The 19,215-nt window shown below is 33.1% G+C and overlaps 2 protein-coding genes across 2 annotated transcripts; one reads left to right on the top strand and one right to left on the bottom strand.

Annotated features, from left to right (window-relative positions):
* Nucleotides 1–272: 272 nt before the first annotated feature.
* LOC103488716 (ethylene-responsive transcription factor CRF6-like) lies at nucleotides 273–1,604 on the bottom strand. Its single transcript, XM_008447570.3, has one exon. The coding sequence runs from the start codon at nucleotides 1,216–1,218 to the stop codon at nucleotides 490–492; it is 729 nt and encodes a 242-aa protein (XP_008445792.1). The 5' UTR covers nucleotides 1,219–1,604; the 3' UTR covers nucleotides 273–489.
* A 2,588-nt stretch (nucleotides 1,605–4,192) lies between these two features.
* On the top strand, nucleotides 4,193–17,512 carry LOC127148664 (uncharacterized). Its single transcript, XM_051082859.1, has 3 exons — nucleotides 4,193–4,237; nucleotides 4,497–4,620; nucleotides 17,259–17,512. Exons 1-3 carry the CDS (start codon nucleotides 4,193–4,195, stop codon nucleotides 17,510–17,512), a joined length of 423 nt encoding a protein of 140 aa, XP_050938816.1.
* Nucleotides 17,513–19,215: the final 1,703 nt, after the last annotated feature.

Raw genomic sequence — 19,215 nt, 5'->3', positions numbered from 1 at the left:
TCCAACTTTAGTTTACTTTTCTTGTTTACCGAATTCTAATTACTTTTAACAATTCATTTTTTAAACGAATGATTAACAAAAGGATGTTGATATTAATTTAGCTAATAACAATATTGATCATTCATATTTTTTTAAAAAAATAAAGTTATGCTTTTGATATAAACACTGTTCGTTTAGTTGATATTGGAAGTGAAAATATTAACAACTAATAATATCTATAGTACATACATATCAAATTACCAAATCCACGCACACAATTTCAAATGGAAAAATAACAAAGTTTAAATACAACAGTCAATACTCAAGAAAAAAAGAAAAAAAGAACAAGTAGTGCTCCATTTACAATTTTTTGGCCACATTTTCTGAACTCCTTTTAAAAAAAAAAAAAAATGAAGCAAATTAGAATAAATATGTAAGGAGGTAAACCACATCGGAGTTGTTGACTCGATGTTTGTAGTGGTCAATCAATGCAAAAAGTGAATCCTCCTTTCACTCAAAACAGGTCCCCACATCCCATTTACATGACCCGAAATTTCCGTCCAAATCCACCGCACCCTCCCACAAACCCCCACAAAACATCGCCGTCTCCGGTATGCTCCTTTCCTCCACAAATATCCTCGGCGCCCCGTAGTAATTATCCATAAACTCCATCTCATCTCCCAACAGTTCCGTCGCACTCCAATAGTCGTCTCTCAGAACCGAAGTTGGAGAGCAACGCATTCCTCCCCCGTCCTCGGCGATTTCCATTGAAGAATCACAAATCTCCTCCGGCGGAAGATTCCGCTGCGGCGGCTTTATGATGTTCGTTAAGGCATCAGGACCTCGGAATCGAATCGCTGCTTGATCGTAGACGATTGCGGCTTCCTCAGGCGAATCAAAGGTTCCTAGCCAGATTCTAGTGCGTTTTATCGGGTCTCGAATCTCCGCCGCGAATTTCCCCCACGGCCGCCGCCGCACGCCGCGGAATTTCTTGGTCGGCTGGAGTTCGTTGGGCTTGGAGTGCGTCGAATCGTGGAAGTGGATTTCGTTGATGTGGCGACGGACGAGGCGGAGGAGTTGGGCGTCGTCGTCGTCGTCGTCACTACTGGAAGTGTCGGTGGCGTCGGAGTCGGTGACAAAGATGCGGAGTATCCGTGGGGCGGCGGAATCGGGCGGAAGAGTGATGCCGGTGACGGAGCGGCGTTCACGGAACTTGAAGCGAGAATGAGTTGAAGACATTGTTGGGATTTGTGGAGTGAGGAGTGAATTTGGGAATATTTTTAAGCCAAAATTTGAAGGGAAAAAAGGCAACGGAAACTAAGATTTTGTTATATCTCTTTTTCCTTTTTTATTTCACCTCTCTCTCTCTGAATACAGTTTTCGAGAGATTTGAAAAAGGAAAAATGTAATCTCATAGGAATGTTTTGTTTCAAATCATCTTCCTACACATTCCCTCCTCTTTAAATACTCCTCCTTTTCTTTTTCTATTTCCTTCTTTCTCTTTTCTTTTTTTCTTTTTTTTTTTTTTTTCTTTTTTAGCGATGATAAGTTTAGTTTTAAATGTTATTTTGAGATTTGGAATTTAATTATTTTTAAGGTAAACTTTCATAAATGTAATAAAAAAATTTAAATATTTTAGGTTTGTCATTTCGTTCTTCTTTTTCATTGTCTTTTTCTTTCTTTCTTCTCGTTTTCATCTGTTCTATCATCTTTCAAAATTTTATTTGATTGTTCAATATCGTGTACTGAATATAAAAAACTGAAAGAAAAAAAAAACGTCATTTAGATTTGGATAGTAAAAAAGTAATTAAATCTAAACGATCGTATACAAAAATTCTAAAAAAAATCGTTGAAATTGAGATGGCTAAATCTACACTATCATGTACAAAAAAAATAAACAATCATGTAGACAAATCTAAATGATCGTCTAACAAAAGAACTTCGTTTAGCCAATCTGAACAATCGTATACATCATGTAGAAAATTTATTTTAGCCAATATGAACAATCGTGTACATCATGTAGAAAATTTTAAAAATAAATCGTTTAGATTTGGATATCCAAATTTAAATGATCGTGTATCAAACAATAGTCAAATTTAAACCATTGTGTATCAAATATATTACATGTGTTGATGGGACATTTTTATTATTTTTCATGGTAGGCCTGTATATATTTTTTTTAATTGTTTATAGGGTCTAAATATTTTGTCTATTTTTTATTTTGAAAAAGATATCTATTTTTAAACGTTTTCTTTTTAAGAAATTAAAGCTCAATCTGATTAGTTGTTTGGTTTAATTTTAATCAACATAATTATAATTATTTAATTTTAATTTATGTACCGTTTAGTCTCTATGCTTATCAATTTTTGTTTTTTAAAATAAATTATTATTGATTAATATTTTCACTATCAATTTTGAACTCATATTCATCTATTATATTTGATTGTATGAAATTATTGTTATTATTTAGTTATTTTTAGTAAAAGTTAATTTTTTAAATTGAGGATTTATTAAACGTACATGAGCTCTAATTAAAAATTTGAGAAATAGACTAAAAGGGAGTAAGTCTCAAAATTTAAGAAGTACAATAATGTTTTAATACTAGGTTTTAAATGAAATTTGCACCAAATTCATGTGATTTAAAAGTTTTTATATTTATGAGGGAAATAAAATGAGTTATCATGAAACTCATTTTTTTAGCACAAAACTCATTAGTTCATTGCATAGTAATAATATTAGGGTGGTTTAATTACAAAGCGACATTTAACTTTTGATATGAACAATAGAAAAATGATAGTGAAATTCCATAATACAGAGAACTAAAATTACGTTAATGTGTTAATGTATGGTGTATTTGGATTACATTTTCAAGTATTTATTCTAAAAAATAAGTTATTTTGAAAAAAGTTAAAATGTTTCGAAGTTACCCAAAACTATTTTTTAAGTATATTTTAAATAATTTTCATAAAAATGAGTTTAAACAAAAATGAGTTTTTCGAAAAATATTTTTTTCTTAAGACAAACCAAACGGACCTATAGTATGTTACAACATAACCAAAGTGATCAATCATACTTGTACTCTTTCGTAGAACTCGAAGATTTAGTGTTGTGTTAAAAAAAATATTAAATTGCAACAACTAATAAAAATGTTTGCTAGCTCTCAAAATTCACTAATGTGGCTATTCCATTATTAATAAAATATCCTAAAGGAAAAGAAATTTAGATCTACTTTGAAGTCTTTTCAAAAATATAATAAATAGGTAAAATATTTATTGTATAAAATAATTTAGAAAACGGAAAAAGTCCATAGGTTCACAATGAAAAATACAAAAAAAATGTCTTGTCAACTACACCATCAACAACACACGTAATATATTTGGTACACGATCGTTTAGATTTGGATAGTCAATCTAAACAATTTATTTTTTCAATTCTATTATTTAATTTGGTTACATGATCGTTTAATGTTGGATACACAATCGTTTAGATTTGGCGTTTAGATTTGGGTAGCCAAATCTAAACGATTTTTTTAAAAAAATTGGTGCTAAACGATTTTTTTAAAAATTCTTATGGTACACAATCGTTTATGTTAGTTTATATGATTGTTTATTTTTTCTACATAATCGTTTAGATTTAGCTACCTCAATCTAAATAATTTTTTTTAAGATTCTTTATACACTATCGCTATATTTTTATACACAACCGTTTATATACTATCACTATTTTTTTAAAACAAGATCTTGAAGAATCAAATAAAAGTTTGAAAAAATAAATAGATTTTTTATATTTGATACACAATCTTGAATCAAATAACAATTTGAAAAAAAAAAAACAAATAAAGGCAATGGAAAGAAATCGCAGCGAAGAGTAAAAGAAAGATGAAATGGCAAACCTGAAATATTTAAAAGATGGTTAATTTCATAGATTTTATTACACGGGCCGTAAGTATTTTACTAGTTTGTTATATTTATGAAAATTGACCATCTATTTTTACTTTTGTTTTTAGTTTTCAATTTTTGTTTGGTTTTAAAAGTAAGTATAAAGTAGATAATAAACATATAAATCTCTTCAGGAAAGTAGTGTTTATAAATTTAATTTTTCAAAAAAAATATCACTACAAGAAAATGGAGCATTCCCGACGCCTAAAAGAACGTCGGCATAAAGAACGTCGGGAATAAGGGCTTTCCCGACGCCGTCAACAACACGTCGGGAGATGCATTGGGAAAACAATCTTTCCCGACGCACCACGAAGGCATCGGTAAAAATACGTCGGGAAAAGGGTAAATTAATTTTAAAAAACGAACTATTCCCGACGCCGTGAACAGTGCGTCGGGAGCGGCATCGGGAATAGGGGTTTTTCCCGACGCCGCATGAAACGTCGGGAAAAACGTTTAATGAGCGTCGGGAATTCCCCTTTTCCCGACGCATTTTGAGGGATTTCCCGACGCCACGTCACTGCGTCGGGAAATCCCTTTTAAAATCGTTTCAGTTCTGTATTTTACAGAACCGAAACCGAGAGGGGAAAAGAAAGGAGAAGCCGAGATCGTCGTCGCGATTTTCGTCGCCCTTCCGCCGTTGTTCCGCCGCCGTCCGTCGCCGCCCTCCTTCGTCGTTGTCCCTCGCCGCCGCCTGCCACTTTAGGTAAGTGGAAAATGAAAATTTATTTAGTTTAAGTTTATGTTTTAGGGTTTTTTTTATGAAAATTAGTTATAGGATTTTCTTTTGGAATAGATTTTTGTTTGTTAAATGTATTTTTGTATAGAGTGTGTGTAATTTGTGGTTGAATTGAAATTGAAATTTAAAATTTGAATGGTTTAGGATTTTTGTTTTAGAAAATTGAATTGAGGGGGGATTTTATAGTTAAATGAAAATTGAATGGGGGTTGAATTGGGGGAGGGGGTTTATTGTTAAATTGAAAATTGAATTGGGAGGGGGTTTATATTTGAATTGAAAATTGAAATTGGAGGGGGGGGGGTTAATAGTTAAATTGAATTGGAGGGGTGAGAGGGGGGGTTAATAGTTAAATTGAATTGGAGGGAGGGGGTTTAAGATAAATTGAAAATTGAAAATTGAAATTGGGGGGGGGGGGGGGGGGAGGGGGATTTATAGTTGAATTGAAAATTGAAATTGGGAGGGGGGGAAGTTAATAGTTAAATTGAATTGGGAATGTAATATGTGTGTTAAGATTTGTTTTGGCTATCCTGCAGTTATGGTAGCCTGTTTGTGTTGAATATTTTTATTGTTGATTCGAGATGGCTATCCTGCAGTTATGGTAGCTTTTTTGTTTTGAATTTGTTTATGTTTGGGATGGCTATCCTGCAGTTATGGTAGCCTTTTTTGTTTTGAATTTGCTGGTTTCAAGGGGTGGTAGTAGGATAGCTTGAAATATTTTGTTGTTAATAATTAGGTTGTGTTGGCTATCCTGCAGTTATGGTAGCCTCTGTAGTTTGGAGGGGTTTGTAGGATGTGAAGATATTTTCAAGTATTTTGTTGTTAATAATTAGGTTGTGTTGATTATCCTGCAGTTATGGTAGCATCTATAGTTTGAACTTAGTTATTGAAAAATAGTGAAAATTCAGGGGAGTAAGTTATGGATGTGAGAGAGTGAGAGACATATGTTTCTAATCAAACCTATTTATGTTTTAGGGACTTAAACGATGGATAAGGGTTGGATGAAACTTAGAAATAAGTTATACCTTGAGTATAGATATGGAGTGACCCAATTTTTAGAATTTGCCAAATTTCACGTTAATGCTTACGGACGATTGAGGTGTCCATGCAAGAGATGTTTGAATTTAAATTGGAGCTCATTAGAGGGTGTGGAACGACATCTGCTGACTATTGGAATATCCCCCTACTACACAGAATGGGTGTATCATGGAGAGTCATTAAGCTATAGAGGTATAGAAAACTTTGAGGAAGGAACTAGTAGTAATCCTTTTAATGAAGGAACTTGTAGTAATCCTTTTAATGAAGGAACTAGTAGTAATCCTTTTAATGAAGGAACTAGTAGTACACAATTTAATGAAGAAGGTGATATCTTTGGTATGCTAAATGATTTACAAGCCCCTATTGAACATGAAAAGGAAATAGAGGAATTTCGTTTGGAAGATGAAACGGGGATGAATGTTGGGGTAAATATAGATGAAGATACAACAAATAATATATTTCAGGACTTATTGAATCAAGCACGTAATGAGTGGTACCCCGGTTGTTCTGAATTTTCGTCGTTGAATTTTTTGGTTAAGTTGATGCATGTGAAAGTTCTAAGTGGTTGGAGTAACAAGTCGTTCGACATGTTGTTAGAACTCTTAAGAGCAGCGTTTCCAATGTGTAATAGTACTATTCCTAGTTCATTTTATGAAGCAAAACGAAAACTTCGTGACTTGGGCTTGGGACACGAGACTATTCACGCGTGCAAGTATGACTGTGTATTGTATTGGAAAGAGTTTGCTGATTTGCAACATTGTCCTACACGTGGCGAGGCTAGGTACAAGGTTAATCATAATAGAGGGAAAAAAATTCCGCATAAGGTATTGCGCCACTTTCCTTTGGTACCTAGATTACAACGCTTGTTTGTATCGCAGGAAGGGTCTGTTGACATGAGATGGCATAGGGACAAACGTGTTAAAACAGATGATGTCTTAAGACATCCAGCTGATGCAGAGGGGTGGAAGCACTTTGATTCTGAATTTTCTGATTTTGCTTCTGATCCACGAAATGTGCGTTTGGGCTTGGCTTCAGATGGGTTTAACCCATTTGGTCAAATGAGTACCTCGTACAGTATGTGGTCTGTTGTGTTACTTCCTTACAATTTGTCACCATGAAAATGCATAAAAGAGACAAATTTCTTTATGTCACTGTTCATACCCGGTCCTAAATCTCCTGGTAGGGAAATTGATGTGTATCTCCAACCATTGATTGAGGAATTGAAAGACTTATGGACTTTTGGGGTGCGTACGTATGACTCTCTCACAGGTCAGTTCTTTCAGCTATACGCAGCCTTGTTGTGGACGATTAATGAGTTATCGGCGTATGGTGACCTATCAGGGTGGAGTACGAAGGGGTATCAGGCATGTCCTATATGCATGGGTGATAGATCGTCCTTCTGGATACAAGGTAGAATATCTTTCATGGGACATAGACGCTATCTTCCACAGAATCACGTGTGGCGTAGAAGTAGGCTACACGATGGAAAGGTAGAGCGTAAGGCTCCTCCTGTGGTGATGAATGGGGATGAAATATTAGAACAACTAGATCAGTTGGAATTTCCAGTTATGAGTAAACATCCTTCAATACAGGATAAGAAAAGAAAGAGAGCTCTTAATTGGACGAAGAAAAGTAATTTTTTCAATCTTCCTTATTGGTCGAGACTTTTTTTACGTCATAAACTTGATGTAATGCACATTGAGAAGAATGTTTGTGACAATTTGGTTGGTACGTTATTGAACATCGAAGGGAAAACGAAGGATACCACGAATGCTCGGTTGGACTTACAAGATCTGAAGATAAGAAAGGATTTACATCTTGTAGAAGTGGGTAACCGATTGGTGAAGCCACATGCGAGCTACACGTTGACTACCAGTGAACGAGTAGAGTTTTGTAAGTTTCTGAAATCAGTTAAGTTTACCCATGGATTTGTTTCCAATATATGGAGATGTGTGCATGAAAGAGAGGAAAAAATATCAGGACTAAAAATGCATGATTGTCATGTTTAATTACATCGACTACTACCAATTGGTATTCGAGCATTCTTACCGAAGAACGTATACACTGCTATAACCGAATTATGTAATTTTTTCCGTGACTTGTGCGCCCGAACGATAAGAGTAAGTGATCTAGACAGATTGCAAGCAGATATCATAATCATACTTTGTAAGTTGGAAAGAATATTTCCACCTGCCTTTATTAGCGTTATGGTACACCTTGCCGTTCACTTACCATATGAAACGAAGATTACTGGTCTGGTTTCTTATAGTTGGATGTATCCGATTGAAAGAAGTTATCATAATATATTAATGTTTTATTGGATAATTTTTTGGTATGTTCTCAAGTACAGTAAAATAAACCAAAATATTTACTAATTCAATAAAAGGAAACTTTCATAAATATAACAAACGGGTAAAATATTTACAGCCCGTGTAACAAAATCCATATAGTTAGTCATTTTTAAAATTTTTCATGTTTGCCCTTCCCTTTTATCGTCTTTCTTTTTCGTCTTTCTTTACCTCTTCATCTGCGAATTTTACCGTCTTTTTTTTCATCATCTTTCTTTTTCTTTTTTTCGAAACTGTTATTTGGTTCAAGATTGTGTATCAAATATAAAAGATCTATTTTTTTTTAACTTTTATTTGGTTGTTCACAAGATCGTGTACTAAATATAAATATAAAAGGTTTGAAAAAAACGTCGTTTAGATTTGACTACCCAAATCTAAACGATCGTGTTCAAAAACTAGCAAAATTTAAAAGATCGTGTATACAGACTCTTAAAAAAATTATTTAGATTGGAGTAGACAAAAGTAAACAATCGTGTAAAAAAGGTAAACAATCATATAAAAAAGGTAAACAATTGTGTAAAAAAAATAAATCATCTTGTCGACAAATCTAAATGATCGTGTACAAAAAAAATTAAAAAAATCGTTTAGCCAAATCTAAATGATCGTATACCAATTTTTTTTAAAAAAAAATAGTTTAGATTTGGGTTCAAATCTAAACGATCGTGTAACCAAATTTAAACGTAATCAAATCAAACGATCGTATACCAAACAATAGTCAAATCTAAACGATTGTGTACAAAATATATTACGTGCGCGTTGTTGACGGCGTGGTTGACGAGACATTTTTGGTATTTTCCACGATGGGCCTGTGAGTTTTTTTCGTTTTCGGAATTGTTCTATACTGTGTAAATATTTTGTCGTTTTGTTATATTTTTTAAAAACCCCCTTTAGTAAAATATCACATTGATAAACCGTAAAATTTTTCAAGGAAAATTTTCATAAATATAATAAACTGGCAAAATATTTACGGCCCGTATAATAAAGCCCATGAAGTTAGCCATTTTTTAAATATCCTAGGTTAGCCATTTCGTTTTTCTTCCCTTCTTCGTCTGTTCATCATCTTTCTTTCCTTTTTTTTCCTTTCTTTTGCCTTTGTCCATTCCATCATCTTCCATTCTTTTCTTTTTTCTTTTTTTTTTCGTTCAAGATCATGTTTCAAATATAAAAATTCTATTTTTTTTCAAATTTTTATTTGGTTGTTCAAGATTGTGTACTGAATATAAAAGATTGGAAAAAAAAACATCATTTAGAATTGAGTAGCCAAATGTAAACGATCGTGTATAAAAAATAGTCAAATTTAAATGATCGTGTATAAAAAATCGATCGTGTATAAAAATTCCTTAAAAAAAACATTTAGATTGGGGTAACTATCGTGTAACAAAAAATAAGTGATCGTGTAGACAAATTTAAAAGACCGTGTACTAAAAGAATCTTACAAAAAAATCATTTAACTAATCTAAACGATCGTGTACAACAAAAATAAATCTAAATGATCGCGTAACTAAATTAAACAATCATGTACAAAGATTTTAAAAAATAAATTGAAATCTAAACGACCAAATCTAAACGATCGTATAAGTAAATCTAAACAATCGTTTAACCAAATTAAAACAATAGCGTAACCAAATTAAACGATCATGTACATATAATTTAAAAAATAAATCGTTTACATTTGGAGCCAAATCTAAATAACCAATTTTAAACGATCGTGTACCAAACAATAGTCAAATATGAACGATCGAGTATCAAATATATTATGCGTGTTGTTGACGGCGTGGTTGACAGGACATTTTTTTGTATTTTTCATAGTGGGCCTATAGACTTTTTCAATTTTCGAATATTTTCTATATAGTATAAATATTTTATCGATTTGTTATATTTTTATATTTTTTAAAGAGGTCTTTTCAAAAATATAAAAAAACAGCAAAATATTTACACGGTAAAGAACAATTCCAAAAACAAAAAAAGCCCAGAAGCTCATCGTGTAAAATACAAAAAATGTCTCGTCAACTACGCCGTCAACAATGCGCGTAATATATTTGCGATCATTTAGATTTGGCTATTGTTTGGTACACGATCAATTAGATATGACTACAATTTACTTTTTCAATTCTATCGTTTAATTTTGTTACGTTTAAATTTGGTTACACGATCGTTTAGAATTAGGTAGATTTTTTTTCCTCAAAACTTGGTATATAATCGTTTAGATTTGGCTAAACGAATTTTTTAAATTCTTTTGCTACACGATCGTTTAGATATAGCTATAATTTATTTTTTCAATTTTATTGTTTAATTTGGTTACGTTAAAATTTGGTTACACAATCTTTTAAATTTGATCGTTTAGAATCTAAAAGATTTTTTTTTTCAAAACTTGGTACACAATTGTGTAGATTTGACTAAACGATTTTTTTAAATTCTTTTTCTACACGATCGTTTAGATTTGTCTACACGATTGTTTAGATTTGGTTAAACGTTTTTTTTAATTCTTTTGGTACACGATCGTTTAGATTTGTCTACCGATTATTTATTTTTTTTAGGATTATTTACATTTGGCTACTCCAATGTAAATGATTTTTTTAAGATTTTTTATACACGATTTTTAGATTTTACTATTTTTTATACACGGTCATTTAGACAATGAAAATATTAAACGATGAAGTAAAAAAGAAGAAAGACTGGAAAGAATTACAGCGAAAAAAAAAGAAAGACGATAGAATATTAAACAACGTAAAAAGAAGAAAGACAATGAAAATATTAAACGATGAAGTAAAAAAGAATAAAAAAAGAAGAAATATGGTTGAAAGAAATCGTAAAATCAAAAAAGAAGAAATAAGATGAAAAGAGATCACGGCGAAAAAAAAATAAAAGAAGAAATAAGATGGAAAGATTTAACGACGTAAAAAAACAATTGAAAAATAAGAAAAATGATAGAAATGGCAGAAAAAAAAAAAAGAAAAGAGAAACGATGAAAGAAATCGGGGAAGAAGACGATAAAAGAAATCACATGAAGATGATTTCATCGCAAAGAATAGAAAAATGATGGAAGGATAAACCTGAAATATTTAAAAAATAGTAATTTTGGTGGGTTTTGTTACATTCAAGCAAACTTTTCTTTTGGAAAAGACCCCATTTTCGATTATATTTATAAATAATTTTAGGTAGATTTACGGTTTAAGACAATTTCCGTAACTTTTATATGCTTTAGATTTGAATATATTAAAAAAAGAATATAATAAGAGGAATTATGTTATGGGAGGAAAAAAAGAAAGGAAAGGAAAAATTCGGAGTTATTGATTTCAGAGGGAATGGCGGTCGGAATTCGGAAACGACATATTATTTTAGAAGGAGCATACTAATGGTGCCACGTGGTGTTTCTTTGACCTCGACAGTATCGTTGACCTTGGCACCCAAGTAATTGGACCCTCTCTCACTCTCTCTCTTTCATTTCCACGTATTTTAAATTACCAAAATCTTAAATTAGATAAATTTTTAAGGTTGGTTTCATAAATACAACAAAATATCAAAATATTTAAATCATGTTGAGGGAAAAGGTTATAAAGGGGAGGATTGGGTAACCCAACCTTTGGGGAATGATTATCATAACTCTAGTTTTACCCCTTCAACTATTTCTCATCTCTTCTTCAACCCTTCCTTAATCCATTTTTTCCCTCATTTATAATTTCTATCATGTTAACTTTAATTATTTTATTTTATAAATACAACTTGTTTTTAAGTTATGAATTTGGTACAATTATGTTATTAAAATTTTATTTTCTTTATTTATTCTTAAATTAGGTAATTTATTGCAATTACACAGTTAAGTTTTTAATTTAATTACCTTCAATCAACTCTATGTTCAAATTCTTATCAATATATTTGTAAATTAAAATTTTGACATCAATCTCAACCTCATTGTATTTATGAGATTATACCGATATGAATTTGAACATAAAGTTGATTGAAGGTAATTAAATTTTGATATCAATATCGACCTCATTGTTCCCAATACTTCGTATTTTTAATTGTTATTTTCACGTATTTACATGTTTACGGGTTGCATGCCACATTTATAAAAACCAATTTATTGAAAGGTAATGTATACTTAAAAAATGTTGAAAATGAACGTCGTAGTTAAATAAATTAAGATAATTTTTTTTTACAAAAATTAGGATAATTCTATAAATTAAATATACAAAATTTGTGTATTGGATTTAGAGTGATAGAATGAAGTGAGATTTCTTTCCGGTGCGGCAAAAGGCGGGCTCATGAGTTAGCAATCAACCTCTGCTTTCTTCTCCTTCTGGAGCAGACTTGCCGAACTGGAATGGAAGACTGGAGGATCCCCTCGTAGTATCTGTAACTACGCATAATAAAAGACTGGGAGGATATTGAATAGTTACAGGCAAACGATTTGCATGGGATCCCCTGAAGTTGGGGAGTCCCGAGTCTCATTCATATGCTTGGCAAGAGATGAAGCAAGGAGAATATGGATTTCAGAGTCATATATGGAGGTTCATATTCCATTTCATGACAACTGTAGGACGTGGTTCAATGAGACGATTCGGAGGAAGAGGGTGGGCTACTTTCTCGACAGCAAAAGAAACTAGCACCTCTGATGGGGACTGGAGAAAGTGCTCATTAACTCGAATTCAAGAATCATTCTGATTGAATAACCTTCTTCAGCCCCCTTGACTCTCTCTCTAGAAAAAAAAGCTTTCTCTGGTAAGCCATTCAGACTCCCAGGCATTGGACCGAGGCCGCCCCGATCCTGATCAACTAATAAGAGGATATGAAGAAGGAATCAATGAATAGAGGACAAAGAGTTAATGAATTGAGAATGAAAGATAGGCTTTCTTCCAAATAGTAGGTTCAAAGAAGATTGAAAAGCCTATCTTGCTGCTGCCGACCCAACTTCAAGATCGACTGCTTCCGATCCGGCTTCTGCAACATCTACTTCAGACTCCTGAGAACAACAAAAGACTTTTTCCTCTCGGATTCCACCGAGGAGAAAGGAGCGAAGGAGCCCCTGTTCATTGACTTCTTTCCCTCTCTTTTCTCAATCTCCAGACCGGAAGAACCTCTGCTGAATCACAAGGCGCTATATCCTCCGTCTTCAGTTGAGAGGACTAGAAAAAGGCCAAGATTCCCCACTGCTGCCCCCCGTGGGAGTCCGGGCCGTGTCTCAGTCCCCTTACTCATTCTAATTACCGGGGGCGGTGCCGATGAAACTTTCATTTTGATCTTTTTTATGTCCTTATAAGAAAAAGAAAATAGTAGAATCCGCTTGCTTGGATCTGACTGAATCTGCTTGCTTGGATCTCATGTTCGCGATAGTGACCCCCTGATAAGTCTATTATTCCTTGCATCATAGGTGTTGCTGCGTCTTGAGATCCTAATTGCCATGGCCCAATCCGCCCCAGTCAAACAAGAAAGGGGCAAGAAAACACCTTTCATTCAGTCGAGACGAACCGAATTAGCACTTCTCAGATCAGGCTAGGCCTGCGGGTTCATCTCTCTCGACCTGTGAAGGTGAAACCCTTTCTTTTTAGAATTATCCCACATGGAGACAATCAATCTAAATGACGCACCTCCGGACGACTGAAAGGAGAGGCGAAATCTAATATGAGTTGAGAAGCGACTTAACAGAAGCGCAAGGATGAATACTCTTCTTCCTGCCGGAGGACGACGGAAAGAAGAGAATAGAATGGCGATCACTGAACCTTCCTAACCTCAGTCGAGTGGCTTCGCTCCTCTCCTATATTTTCAACTACGAGTACCTTCGCTCTGAGAAGATATTCAAAGGGTAGGAAATGTCAATGAACAAAGGGTGGGGCATGAAAAGGAGTCAGTCCTTCATGAACCCACGGGATTAAACTACCACGGACCGGGCGAAGGTCGGCGAGTGAGTACTCCGTTCATCCTCCGTACTTTCATCTAAGGGAGTGCAGAATAAAGATGGTCCGAAGTCTGCAGCTTTAAGCAACCTATTTTAGGATGACGATAGACTATGAAACGAGACTGAAAGGTGCGAAGCAGCTCGACTCAAAATCAAAGGAGTTTTGCTTTTTCATTTCCATTAAGGGGCATCCGTGCTTGCTGCTTTTCTACGCTCTACAAATCTGCTGAGAGAAGAGGAAGGGCGCGCGAACTAAGAAGAGGCTTTGAGAAAGGAAAAGAAAAGAAGAAGATCGAGATCGAAAGCTGAAACTATCTTCATCATATAGATTCTCTTACTTCCCTTGTTCATTGATCTCAATCAGAAGGACAGGGACCTCCGCCTCAAGATCTCAGAATGGAGCAGCTCCCATTCCAGCAAGACATAGATCCCGGGTTGGGGCGCAGCGAAACCTATTGAAAGAGAGATGCGTTTAAGCCGAATCAAGCGTAGAAGGACAGGAGCGAAGCAGAATCAAGCGTAGAAGGACAGGAGCGAATTCTTCTTTATCCATTCATCCTGGGCCGACGGGGATCCTTAGGAGATACCCGTCCCGAATCAATGAAGAAAAGTCGACACGACCCTCCTCTCCAACTCGGGAAAGCCTGCTTCATACCTCTTGACTCATACTCACTGATTATTAAGAAGGAAATAGAAGCGAACAAGGAAAGACAGTCATTCGACTACGATCCCAGTTGATGCTTCAAAGTGTCGAGTGACTATATCCTTCGTACAAACCTCAAATAAATACGAGAAAATTCTCTTTTGATGGGTTTCTAAAGAAAATTCTATGAATTAAAAAAAATTATTCACATGTAACTACTTAAAAAAGGTTGAAAATCAATGTCGTATTTAAAGAAATTAAGGCAATTTGGTTTAAAAAACTAGAATAATTTGGTAAATTAAATATACGAAATTTGTGTATCGGATTCCTAATGTGAATATATATATATATATATAATAAATTTCATAACACTACCTACATAATTATTCCCCCAATCACATTTATCATAATACCATCATAATCCTACCGCATAACCCTTTCCTCAAACACATCTTATCATAACACTATCATAATACTTCCCCCAAACATGTCTTATCATAACACTTCCTTCATAACTATTTCCCCAAACACATTTCATCATAACCCTAAGTTTATCATAACTCTAATCCCTCATAACCCAATCCTTCCTCCAAATGGTCCCTTACTGTCTACGTAAAAAAATCAAAAAGTTCATGAAGCTGGTAATTTTTAAAAAATATTTTAGATTTTTCCTTCCTTTCCATCTTCTTTCTTCTGGAACTGTTATTTATTTCAAAATCATTTTTTTTTTCAATCTGTGATTTGGTTGTTCAAGATCATGTGTTAAATATAAAAGATCATGAAAAAAATCATTGAGATATTGGGTAATTTGGTTGTTCAAGATCATGTGTCAAATATAAAACAGGTGAAAAAAATTGTTGGGATATTGGGTAGCCAAATCTAAACGTGAAAGAAAATTATTGCATATTGGGTAGCCAAATCTAAATAATATTCCAAATCGTGTACAAACAATCTTTATAAAAAATTGTTTAAATTTGAGTACCCAAATAAGATTGTGTAACAAATAATCATTACCAAAAATTCTTTAAAAAAAATCGTTTAGATTGGCTACCCAAATAAAATCTAAACGATCCTCTACTAAGTTGTGTGTACCAAAATTTTTCAAAAAAATTGTTAAAATTTGGCTATTTGGCTATTCAAATTTAAATGACGATAGTGTAACAAGAATAGCCAAATCTAAACGATGTGTAATAAAGAATCTTGAAAAAAGTTCAAATCTAAGCAATCAAAATTAAATGATCAAATCTAAACGATCGTGTAGTGTAGTAAAGATTTTTGACAAAAAAAAATCGTTTAGATTCGGTTCTCCAAATATAAATGACTAAATCTAAACTATTGTGTAGCTAACAATAGTCCAATCTAAACGATCATTTATCAAATATATTAAACATTGAGTGTCGATTAATTACATGGATATTTTTGGTATTTTCTACTGTGAGACTATAGATTTTTTACGTTTTCGAAATTATTTTAGACAGTGTAAATATTTTGACAATTATATTGTTTAAAAACCCCCTTTTAATTTAAATTATTACCTTAAATTTAGAATTTTTTCCTTTAAAAAAAAAGATTTTTTAAGGTAATTAGTCTTGGTTATCTTCTGTGTTGAGTTAGAGTGACTTTATATATATAAAATTACTACTCAAGTAGTTTAATATTTTAATTTTTGAATTATTTATCGGTTGAGATGCAGTTTGACTTGAGAGAAAAAAAGAAAGAGAGAGTTAAATATATCTATAAATGGGGAAGCTTGGTCCTCAAGTAATGGACATCATTTTGGATGTACTTTTGTTATTTGTGTTTTGCCAGAAGTCACGTGTAGGAAAACTCCTCCAATTATTATTATTATTATTATTATTATTATTATTAGAATATTTTGAAAAATAGAGAGTATTTGCAAATCTATATGGTTTCTTTTAATATGTCGATGCACTTAGTTTAAAATATTTATAACACAATTTCTATTATACAATTTAATGTATATTTATACTCTCTCAAGAGGTTGTAGCTACGACATGAAAGGATTTGTTTATTAAATTTGTAGTTCTGATGTGAAGGGATATGACTATGAAATTTGTGTTGCCGAAATATGTGTGATATACTTTTTCTAGGAGATATGCTCATTTAAATGCAAAAATAGAAATTAAATTTAAAGTATTATGAAGAGTTTGGGAGGAAAAAATACAAATTTTTAAAAGCTTTGAGGTAAAAAGAAAACAACAAATTTCTCTCTTATTACCTTTTTTATGGTAGTATTGAGGTTGATGTTAAAGACTCGTGGATGACATTCAATTATGTTAGAAACTTTGAGTATACAGTGATTAAGGAACAATATTGTCATTACTAAAATAAATTATGTTTACGTTACACATACCTCTTAGATCATCATTTAACTATTGAAACTTGTACTTGATCTTCATTTGTACGACGAGTTCATAATTATTTTTCAATCTTCACTATTATATAATATATTGTAGATCAAATTCTGCTTCTAATTATTTATTTATATGCTTGAAGTCCTAGTTTATTACTTAAATAAACTATTTCTAAAATTTCACTAAAATTTCACAATAATTTTTATAAAATTTCACTATATTCCTGATTTTTTATGGAATATCCCTTGATATCTAAATATTTATCATTATGTCCATAAATTTTGATATCTAATATGGTGGTCTTTAAGCTGGGGGTGGTGCAGCTCCGCCTGAACTCCAAGATGATGGTGGTTCGGCTCCGCTTCTTCAAAATGATGGCGGTGCAGCTTCGTCTTTGCCTCTACAAGATGGTGGTGATGCAACTCCGCCTCTCCAAAAGAATGGTGGTGTAGTCTACCTCACTACAAGAAAAATGACATACTATGACACCTCACTACAATCCAAATTGAAAGGAGAGGAAAAAAAATGTCATAAAATGTCAAAATTTGCGTTTTTTTTGTAGGAAAAACGTTGTTTTTTTTTATTTCACTTTTATGTGACAGTTATTTGTTGTCATAAAAGGTAAAAACAATTTTAAAATAAAATTTAATAAATGAACGTTTATTTTCTCCCAAATTGGAAAAAATAACACAAACTTGCACAATTCCAAACGCCGCCGACCACCCTACACGCAAACCCTCAGCAAAACCTTCGCGATTCCAACATCCACCCTTAACCTCTCCAAACACCGCCGACCATCTTCAAACACCGTCTGTCACCGGCAATCCGCGCTCGCAGTTTGTCATCGTCACTCATCGCCCTCCGTCGGCCATTCCTCAGGTAGGTTTTTTTCCGTCCGTCATTGATAACTTGTAAAAGTAAAATTTATTGTAGCCTTTTAGGTAGAATAATGCAACCAAAACACATAAAAAATGTATCAAAACACATCACTTATGTTGTAAATGAAGGGATGTGAGTCATTGCACAGAGGAAGAATTACAGAACCATTATTCAATCTAATTTAGGAACCTAAAAATACCAATACATTAGTAAAAGAAATTACAAAACTAATTTCTATGGATATGACTAAGCATGCTGTATTGAAAAAAATTACAGAGAGAAGGAAGAATACTTACGATTGTGGACGACTCTAGATCTACAAAACTCCAAATTGAGACACCACCAATAGGAAACCTTCCTACTCTTTGGGTTGAGATTTTGGTTGGTGGAAACCAAAATTGGAAGGGAATTATCAGGGAAAATTTTCTTTTAGGGAGAATTGAAGCGTATGCAAAAAATCATAGGATTATTCTATCTTGCATACCAATATCTCCCTCTGAAGAAGAGGGAAGTTAAGAGAGTAAAACGGAAAACATGGAAAAATCACCCACGTTCTCTATTAATTTAACAAATTAAATTAACATTAAAAATAAAATAATTAATTAATTATTTAATTGAATTAATAATTAATTAAATTATATTTTATTAATATTTTATTTAAATCATATTTAAATGAATATCTCTTATGTAACGTCCCGAATTTTCGAGGTAAATTTTACCTTTTTGCGGGGATACGAAATTTCTTTGAATTTAATGTTTTGTAAATTGCTATAATAATAATATGATATTAATTATATTATTAATATTATTTTTTTTATTATTATTATAAATTATTATTGTTATTATTACTATTATTTAATATTATTATTAATATTATTTAATATTATTATTACATTATTATAAATTAATATTATTATTAATTATATTATTATTATTATTATTATTATTATTATTATTATTAAATATTATTATTATTATTATTATTTAATTTAATATATATATATATATATATATATAAAATAGTTCTTTTTTTAAAAAAAACCCTAGACGCGCCGCGCCGCCCCCCCCCCCGTTTTTCTTCTTCCTTTCCCCGACGGCCTTCTCCTCCTTCTTCACTCTCTTCTCCATCCGACAGCGACGCCACCCTTCTCGTCAATCTTCTTCTTCTTTTCCGACAGCGCCAGCTTCGCCTCCTTCATCGCCGTCGTCGAAATCTCCCCGCTCCAGCCTTCGTCTGCCGCGACCATCCATTTCCGAACGCCCCCTCGATCTCACGCACCCGGATGCCGCCGTGCATCTTTCACTCCACCGCGTCCGCCGACGCCCTGCCACTCTCCGCCGCGTTGAAACGGAACCGGTCGTCGGACTCCTCCAAGCCGCGAAGCA

This window comes from Cucumis melo, chromosome 3 (assembly GCF_025177605.1).
Source record: "Cucumis melo cultivar AY chromosome 3, USDA_Cmelo_AY_1.0, whole genome shotgun sequence".
Classification (NCBI taxonomy): Eukaryota; Viridiplantae; Streptophyta; class Magnoliopsida; order Cucurbitales; family Cucurbitaceae; genus Cucumis; species Cucumis melo.
Note: the sequence above shows the minus strand (reverse complement) of the source record. Positions and strands in the feature narration are given on the sequence as shown.

Excerpts from the sequence above, each read along its gene's own strand:
- LOC103488716 (XM_008447570.3), bottom strand. The coding sequence starts at position 1,218 with ATGTCTTCAACTCATTCTCGCTTCAAGTTCCGTGAACGCCGCTCCGTC.
- LOC127148664 (XM_051082859.1), top strand. The coding sequence starts at position 4,193 with ATGCATTGGGAAAACAATCTTTCCCGACGCACCACGAAGGCATCG. Across the intron at positions 4,238-4,496 it reads GACGCACCACGAAGGCATCG|AGGGGAAAAGAAAGGAGAAG; the intron begins GTAAAAATACGT and ends ACCGAAACCGAG. Across the intron at positions 4,621-17,258 it reads GCCGCCGCCTGCCACTTTAG|CTGGGGGTGGTGCAGCTCCG; the intron begins GTAAGTGGAAAA and ends GTGGTCTTTAAG.